Source organism: Amblyomma mixtum, chromosome 10 (genome assembly GCF_055824585.1).
Source record: "Amblyomma mixtum isolate Tamu chromosome 10, ASM5582458v1, whole genome shotgun sequence".
Lineage (NCBI taxonomy): Eukaryota > Metazoa > Arthropoda > Arachnida > Ixodida > Ixodidae > Amblyomma > Amblyomma mixtum.
The window spans coordinates 184,786,989-184,796,150 of record NC_143021.1 but is presented as its reverse complement, the minus strand read 5'-3'; the positions used below and the strand labels follow the sequence as shown (position 1 = coordinate 184,796,150).

The window sequence follows — 9,162 nt, the reverse complement described above, 5'->3', positions numbered from 1 at the left end:
TTTAACAAATCCTTCTTTCCGACCGCGATTGAAGAATGGAACCTTCTGCCCGACTCACTAACAAATGTGCACGATGCGACAAGGTTTAAGGCGATGTTGTTAGGTCACCTGTGTTGACATGTCTTTTTTTTTCTTCGATTTGTGTTTATATGGAATCCTTTTTCCTGTATTGAGTTTTGCTGCCCTAACCTTTCGCCGACGTGTGTGGGGCTTGTGGCCTAAAGGCATTTTTTACCTGCACCGTTCTAACTTTCGCGTTATTTGCTTCTCTTTATGTTCCTATATTGCATTGTTATATTTTTGTGACCTTTGTTTTCCACATCAACCTTGTATACGCTCCCCCCTTATTGAATACCTCGACAGGGGGATTTAAGGGACGATAAATGATGATGATGATGATGAATTCAAAACAAACTGAAGTAAATAAAGTCTGGTTCCGGTGTTATAGTTAATTAGTTAGCCTTCAAATGCACCAATCCAGTTGTACGAAAATTTTATTTTCTTCGTCTCTTGCGTCAGCATTCGGCTTGTATAACGCCTGAAGAACTGACCTCCTACCACACCTTGCTGCACACTAAACAGAAAAAAGTATATTTTATTGCACACATTACAACCTCTCGGCAATATTGAAATATAGAAAATCAAACCAGGCTATCGGCTTCATTTCGCAATTTCATTTCTCTTCCAGTTCGAAGGATATAAGGAGATCAGGGAACAGTACGCTGCTTTTCGAACCAAGGCCACCGCCTAGTGCCTGTAAGGAGCGGTTCTTTAGCGCTGATCCAAGGGTACTTCCGGTCCTTTGTATAGCCTAATGAATGCCTTCACCACCACCACTGCCGCAGTCTAACCGAAAGACTGCCTTCCTCTCATAAATTGTTCCTTAGTTGCGTCTTTTCTTTGTATTAGATGAGGTAGGGTGAGAAAATAACATGAGCCCTTCCTTTTAAGAAGGGGCGTGCCGCAATTCGTACCTCATTTCTTTTCCCCGGAACGCTCATCAGCTGCTGCAAAAAGCGGGCGTTGATAAACAGTTTGAGCGTCTATGAACCCATCTCATGTATAGTTCTTATGTTAAACGCACATAAAAATACGGCAATTCTCATGCCAGCCGTCTGAAACTAAACGTGATCTAAGATTTAGTGAAAAGTTGATGTTTTAACAACAAACTCTGCATTTACGCGCAGGAATTTTTCTGCATTGAAAACAAAAATACAAAGATGCCTTTGAATTGTGAAGTTTGCAGCGAATCGTATTTCCACATGTCAACAAATATATTTTTACATAATTCATTTTTTGAACTCGATATGTTCACAGTGTTCTAGCAGCGCTCTAAATGTCACTACGGATGGGTATCCAAACACATCCTGGTTGATCCCTCTAATCTGTATTTATAGGGATAAATTGACAAGTTCTTCAGAAGCCTTTTCTCGAGTGAATGAGGGTTGTATTGCGTTATTGTGGTCATTGTTTGTAACCCCATGTATTATCTTAGTATTTGTCATTTTCAATGCCTTTTATAGCCCCTCCTGCATGGGCAATCTATTGGCCTGCAATATTTTGAAATAATTAAGTAAATAAAAAGTATCATAAATTTATTGCACCAGTCATAGCTGTGACGTAATGCAAGTCATGCACACGCGCCTAGCCGGACAAAAGCCGCCCCCATTTCTGTTATCTAACCGCTTGCCCATATAATCGATCGCCTTCTTGAATAAAGCGTCATTCATGCACCATGCCTCGTCGTGTCCACATGGTGTCAGAAGTGGCCGGTTAGCGACCGCGCAACGCAACCGGGCGACGTAACCGACGGCAGAAGCACGGCAATCCGGGAGGCCCGGGAAATTGCATTGGACCAGAGCCATGACAGAAGCCGAGCAGCACCGCGACCAGGCTGCCGCCCCCGTCACTTCGCTGCTGCCACCACCGAAGGCCCTGGATACAACGGGAGATGTCTGGGATAGCTGGGAAGCATGGAGGCAAGAGTTCGACTTCTTCTCAACTGCAACCTACCTGGACCAACAACCGAAAGAGGTACAGGCTGCAACCTTTCTCATCAGTATTGGAGAAGACGCACGCAAAACGTACAGCACTTTCGTATTTGATGCTGGAGAGGATAAAAGCGACATTGCTGTACTGAAGCGAAAGTTTGAAGCGTTCTACAAACCAGCACTAAACCTAGCTTATCACGAGTTTCGATTTGGAAAGCGTGACCAGAAGGAAGACGAACATTTTAACGATCGGTTAACGGAGCTGCGTGTACTAGCAAAAAGCTGTCAATTCGGTGAGCTGGAAGAACGCATGCTGAGAAGCAGAATCATCCTGGGAATGAGAGACAAGAAACTTCAAGAAGCGCTTCTTTCAGAAAATGCTTCCTTGGCCAAAACTGTTGAAATTTGTCGAGCTCGGGAACACGGCAAAGAGCAAAGTGAAGAAATACACTCCAGCAAGAACCGTCAAGTGGCTGTCAATGGAGTCCTCCAAATGAAAAGTCGCTGTAACAAATGTGCTCGTGTTCACAACAGTGAAACATGCCCTGCAAAGGGACGCACGTGCTTAAAATGTGGCAAAAGAAATCATTTTGCAGCTGAGTGCAAAACGAAGAGCGCTAACCTCTGCGTGAAAGAGCAAAAAGTGGCGTCAGTAGAAGCGAATTCAGACGGACAGGCAGATAATTTCTGCTTGGAAACTTTGTCGCAAAGCAGCAAAAAAGACGGCCGCTGGACTGAAATCGTGAAAATGGAAGAAACGCCAGTTGCCTGCAAGCTCGATACTGGAGCCAATTGCTCGGTCATATCACACAGCCAGCTGCAGAAGATAACTCAAAAGCAACCCGAAAACTGCGCTTTCGTGCTGAACACATTTTTTGGCTTTCAGAAAAAAGCAACGAAACGTAGTCACCTTCATGTGACCGGACCCGAGGGAACATTTGAAACGACATTCTTCGTAATGGAAGACGACATACCCGTGACTCTTAACGGCTCAGTTGCCGAGAAGCTGGGCTTGATTCGCCGAATTGCTTCACTGGAGCACCAAGAGATGTACGACGTAGTCAAGCCCTATGAAGACGTCTTCTCCGGATTAGGCGAGATCAAGGGTGTCGTCTACCACCTGAAGCTCAAGCACGGTTCCCAAGGAGTGGTCAAAACAGCACGCCGGATTCTGTTCGCAGTCGAGGACAGAGTAAAAGCGGTACTGGACCGCATGGAAGCAGCCGGAGTAGTTTCCAAAGTGACCGAGCCAACCGAGTGGTCCAGCCACATGGTTACCGTCATAAAGAACGACAAGGTACGCATATGTCTCGATCCATCTGATTTGAACAAAGCGCTGCTGAGGGAACATTATCCTATGCCAACGCAAGATGACATTGCACCGTCTCTGTGTGGAGCACAATACTTTTAGACTTTGGATGCCGCTACGGGATTTTGGCAGATAAAACTGGATGACGAAAGCTCCAAAATTTGCACAATGAGCACTCCGTACGGTCGTTACAGGTTCCTACGTATGCCTTTCGGCATTTCTTCGGCTCCGGAAATATTTCAACGCGCCATGCACAAAGTACTGGAAGGTCTCACTGGCACAGCAGTCGTAATGGACGACATTCTAGTCTGGGGTCGAACTAAAGAAGAGCATGACGCAAGTCTTGTCAATGTGCTGACAAGATGTCAAGAGCACAACTGGAAACTGAACAAAAAAAAGTGTAACTTCTTGCAGGAATCCGTCAAGTACCTAGGCCACGTGTTGACGCGCGACGGGTTGAGCCTGGATCCAGGGAGACTGGAAGATATTTTCCACGTGCCGGCCCCTTGCAACCGGAAAGAGCTACAGACATTTTTGGGTATGGTGAACTTCGTTTTCCCGCTTCATTCCTAATATGCCAACGCTCACAGCATCGCTCCGAGAACTTTTGAAAAAGAATGCCGCATGGGTTTGGGAAGACAGACCTCAAAAGAGCTTTGAAGCACTGCGCGAAGCACTAGCAACGGCTCCCATATTGGCATATTACCAGAAGGGCAAACCAATCACGCTATCTGTAGACGCCAGCGAAAATGGAATTGGCGCTGTGATAATGGAGGAAGGACACCCCTTAGCCTACTCATCTCGCTCGCTGACAGAAGCGCAGTAAAGGTACGCGCAGATAGAGAAAGAGATGCTAGCAATCGTCCACGGCTGTGAAAAATTCAAGGACTACATTTTTGGGCAGCCAGAAGTCATTGTGGAATCTGGCCAGAAGCCGCTCGAAATGATTTTCAAGAAGCCATTACGCCAGTGCCCTCTCCGCCTGCAGCGTATGCGTCTAAACCTACAAAAATACCATATAAATGTCAAGTACACTCCGGGAAACAACTGTTCATCGCTGACGCGTTATCACGTTTTCCTAATGAAGCACAGCTCGTAGAACAGTGCGCGCATTTCCACGTTAACCCTATCGCTTGTCTTCAAGTTTCAGACAGGCGCCTGGAGCAAGTTCTGCGGGAGACGGACCGTGACCCAAGCATGGTGAAACTTCGCCAGTATGCAAGCACAGCGTGGCCCATTGACAAGGCTGACGTCACTCCCGAACTACGCAGCTATTGGAGCTTCCGCGACGAGCTGCATACTGAATCCGGCCTTGTGTTCTGGAGCAATCGCTTTCTCATTCCTGCCAGACTGCGCAGTGAGGTACTGGCTTCTCTTCATGCTGCGCACACAGGAGCAGAAAAAATGAAGGCACGCGCCCAAACCGTTGTCTTCTGGCCAAGTATAAACAGCGATATTGAGGAAGTCGCTCAACGTTGTCAAAAATGCCAAAAGTACAAATAAAAAAATGCGCAACTACCGCTGTTAAGTCACGAGATACCAACTCTGCCCTGGGAGTCAGTAGAAGCTGATATTTGTTATCAGGACGGTGCCGAGTACTTAGTTGTTGTTGACTTCTACTCTCAAGCCCTCCACCACGCTGTCACCACCTGCCAACCGTAACTCACCTCCTGCGGCGCGTGGTCACTCGGCGCTCAGGTCTCCACGAGGCTCATGCGTGCCGAGTTGCCCACGCGCTGGCCCTCAACAAGGTCTTGTACTTTGCACCCTACATTTCCTTCAATCAGACTCAACTTAACACTCTCGAGACTGCCCTTGTGGGCCTCTACAAGGCAGCTCTCAACCTCCCTATCACTACCTCTACCGCTAAGATCTTTGCCACAGGCCTCTTTCCTCCTCTCCGTTCTCTTCTCTCTCTCTCCATCGTGACTCGCAGCTTGCCCGCCTTTCCCTTACCAGTCAGGGTCAGTGGTTACTGACTCAAGCGGGCATCTCGCCCATTCCCATCGACCCTTTTAGCTCTCCTATTCCAACCCCGGCTCCCAATCTTCGTATCCTCCCCCTCCCGACCAACATGTCCCCCGTCCTGCACGCCGGCCGTCGTCATGCGGCCGCGCAGCACCATTCCCCTCTCTTTGATACCCAGGGTGTAGCCTATACGGATGCCTCCTTCGTGGTTCCTCGAGGTTCCTGCGGCTACGCCCTGTACCATCCCCACCTCCCCGCTCCTGAAACCCACACCAGTGGGCCGTATCTACACCCTCCGGATGCACTGTCCCTCGAGGTCCTCGCCATTGCACATGCCCTTCAGACATTTGCTCTCCTTCCCTCTCTTAAAGGAATTGGTGAGCGCTAAAAACCACGGAAAAAGGACTAATACACAGGACGAAGTGCTTTCTAACAACTGTTTTAATCTCAAAAGGAACATGACTATATACACACATTTGACGTCATATCATGCACAGAAGATGGTGGAGCGCACGCTCTCTCTCTTCAAGAGTACACAGTCTATTCAGACTCACAAGCCGCTATACACCACATACAGAAACGCACCCTAACCCCTCCTCTCCAACAGGAGGTCGAACGAGCGGTCTCCGCATTGCAGCCTTCCATCGTTTTCCTCCGCTGGGTACCTGGGCATTCAGGGATTCACGGCAATGAGCTGGCCCATCAGCTCGCCCGAGACACACTTTTCCGGGCACCGTTGATCCCCTGGCCCAAGCCCTCAGAGGACGGTGGGAGACTCACCCTTCGCCGCACCATAAAAGAGGCCTACCTCGAGCTTCGCCTAGACAAACGCCTTTACCCTCCCCCTCATCCATCGCTCACGGTGCCGGAGGCTCGCCTTCTTCGGCACATCCAAATGAATGCAGTTATCACCCCGTCTCGCCTCTTTCTCTATCGCTATCGATCAGACCCTTCCTGTCCCAACTGCCTCTGTATCTATGCGGACCTGGCCCATTGCTTCTTTCATTGCCCGGCTGCTCAGCAGTCGGGTTCCTACCCCCCACCTTCTTTATCCATCACCACCTGGCTCGACTGGCTTGGCGCTGAAGGGGAGGAAGAACAGCGACTTCTGGTCGCCCAGGCGGTCGACATGCTCGGCCTGTAATTTTTGTCCGCATAAAGGTCTTCTACTACTACTACTACTACTACTTCTACTTCTACTGTTTCTTTTTTGAAATCAGGCTTGTGCAAGCACCGTCAGCTAACAAGGTTATTGCAGCATGCAATGACTTCTTTGCAACACATGGCTTCCCAAGGCGACTTTGCACAGACAACGGACCACCCTTCAGTAGCCAACAGTTCAAGGATTACGCCGATAAGAATGGCCTGCAACACGTCCGGTCTAGTCCGTACTATCCCCGTTCGAATGGAATGGCAGAACGAGCAGTACAGGAAGCTAAGAAGCTGTTAAGGCGGTTCCGTTTCGGCAGCACCGAATTTTGTGCCGCATTGCTTGAGTTCCGAAATTCACCTCGGGACTCTTCTCTGAAGTCCCCTGTGCAGAGGCTCATGGGCCGACAGACAAGAACGCTGCTTCCTGTACCAACCAGCCACCTACAGCCACAAACAGTGTCACTCAAGACCGTGCGACGAAGGGTAGAAGACATCAGGAGCAAGCAACGCTGCTTCTACAACAGAGGTACACGGCCTCTTCCAGAGCTTCGCACTGGCTCGACCGCAACTATGTACAACGCGCCCTCAAGATCATGGTCCCCTGTCACGGTCGTACAGCGGGTTGAGACTCCTCGTGCCTACATCATCAAAACGGAAGAGGGTCAACAGTTTCGGCGCAGAAGAGAACACCTCAATCCGGCTCCTCCTCCCTCGTCTCCAGACCACGAGACACCCGCGCCGCTGCCAGCTGTGCGAGCCCAAGACACCACAGGGACATCCGAATCTACACAACTCCGCAGGAGTGAACGAAAGCGCCAACCACCACGAAGATACTCGGCGCCTGAGTTCTAAAACGCTGCTCGTTTCGACTATAAAAAAAAAGAGAGAGGGGGAGTTGTTACGTAATGCAAGTCATGCACACGCGCCTAGCCGGACAGAATCCGCCCTCATTTCTGTTACCTAACCGCTTGCCTATATAACCGCTCGCCTTCTTCAATAAAGCGTCATTCATGTACCATGCCTCGTCGAGTCCACAATAGCATAAGCCGATCCTTGAGGCGTGCAGAATATCTCTATGCGGCAGCTGGGGTCGGGAAGCCTTGTGTCCAGAACATATTGCTACGGGTTGACTCGTAGAAGATGAGGCAGACGAAGTGAGAGGGAGCTTGGCGCGTGTTCGGGCCTGGCAGTGGCCAGTGTTTTGGCATTTGGTGCGCCCTGTGCTTGTGTTGTGATCGGCGTGAGTGTACCAGTTTTTTGCGTGGTGTGTACGCCTCCTGTACATAACACCTTGGTGGAGGTGAGGACTCTCCCCTTCCCCTCGTTCTGGCCTATTCCACCCCGGAGCTTCGCAGCGTTCGCTACACCGCGACCGCTATAATGACGCAGCCTGGCGACTCGCCAAGTCCCACTGCGACTACATTCATGGTCATGGCTCATCCCCGTGACCCCGACATCTTTTCCGGTGCCTCAACTGAAAATGTCGACAGATGAATCTCGATGTACGAAGGTGTCAGCACCCATAACAGTTGGGACCCGACCGTCATGCTGGCAAACGTCATTTTCTATTTGTCTGGCACAGCAAAGCAATGGTACGACGCCCATAAAGACGAATTAAGGGGTTGGGACATTTTCAAAGAAAAGCTTCGCGCTCCCTTCGGACCTCCAGATCCTTCGAACCTCGCAGCCGAAAAACACCTTGATTAGCGTGCGCAGTCCTCTAGTGAAACTTGCATCACGTACGTTCAAGACGTGCTTGACTTATGTCACCAGGTTGACACCGCCAAGTCGGAATCCAAAAACGTGGGCCACATCCTAAAAAGGATTGCAGACGACGCTTTCCATTCGCTTCTCTGCAAACGGTGTGATGCCGTGGATGCCCTTATTAAGGAGTGCCGTCTCTTCGAGCATGTAAAGAGCCGGCGCATATTTACACATTTCCAACGACTTCCCCATACGGCCGCCACATCTTCGTGTGTTTTGTAGCAGCCACCAACTAGCACACCTCCCTCTTTGCCTCTCGACATCACCGACACAGTCACCCGGATCGTTCGCCGCGAAATGGAGGCCTGTGCCCCTTCGGCCCCCCAACCTACCGTCCCCAGTGACCGCTTGCCTGATGTGTCCCTTATTCAAGCCGTCATGCGAGAGGAATTGCAAATTTGGATCTCTTCCCTGCTATCTGTTCCATCGGAAACTCATAGCGTCCGGCCACCAAGCAGGAATGTTTTCCGTCCCAGGGCTCCATACTTTCGTCGCTACCGAACTCTAGCAAATGGCGGATGCCTGATGATAGCGCAATATGTTTCAACTGTTCCTGTGTCGGCCACATTTCCCGGCACTGCCGCAATAGATGGTTTCCGACTCCTCGCACCGAGCTTTCTTATGACAAACGTTCAGATATGCCCCGCCATTTTCGGCCCCGACCACCTCCTGGCCAATCAGATTCGGCCAACGATCTCGCCGGCTCCCTATCACGTCGTTCTTCCTGCTCTCCATCTCCAGGAGGCCGTAGTTTCCGTTCCCCGCAGCCCCCTCGATCCTCGGCTACAGCCTCATACGACCGCTCTGACTTGGAAAACTAGCTGATCCAGCTCCCGGAGGTGACTCTGCATCCACTACCAGGCCCACAAATCCTCTACAGACCTCGGACACAAACCAACTAGAGGTTTGTGTTTATGTTGTTCCCATGCGTGCGCTTGTCGACACTGGAGCGCATATCTCTGTCATGAGTGCGAACCT

The 9,162-nt window shown here is 50.1% G+C and overlaps 1 protein-coding gene across 1 annotated transcript; it reads left to right on the top strand.

The window, feature by feature from the left end:
* The first annotated feature begins 1,951 nt into the window (after positions 1–1,951).
* LOC149327928 (uncharacterized) lies at positions 1,952–7,272 on the top strand. Its single transcript, XM_089563119.1, has 2 exons — positions 1,952–2,034; positions 6,489–7,272. Exons 1-2 carry the CDS (start codon positions 1,952–1,954, stop codon positions 7,270–7,272), a joined length of 867 nt encoding a protein of 288 aa, XP_089419245.1.
* Positions 7,273–9,162: the final 1,890 nt, after the last annotated feature.

Coding starts and splice junctions, on each gene's coding strand:
- LOC149327928 (XM_089563119.1), top strand. CDS start 1,952: ATGTCTGGGATAGCTGGGAAGCATGGAGGCAAGAGTTCGACTTCTTCT. Junction 2,035..6,488: donor TGGACCAACAACCGAAAGAG/GTACAGGCTGCA, acceptor TTTTGAAATCAG/GCTTGTGCAAGCACCGTCAG.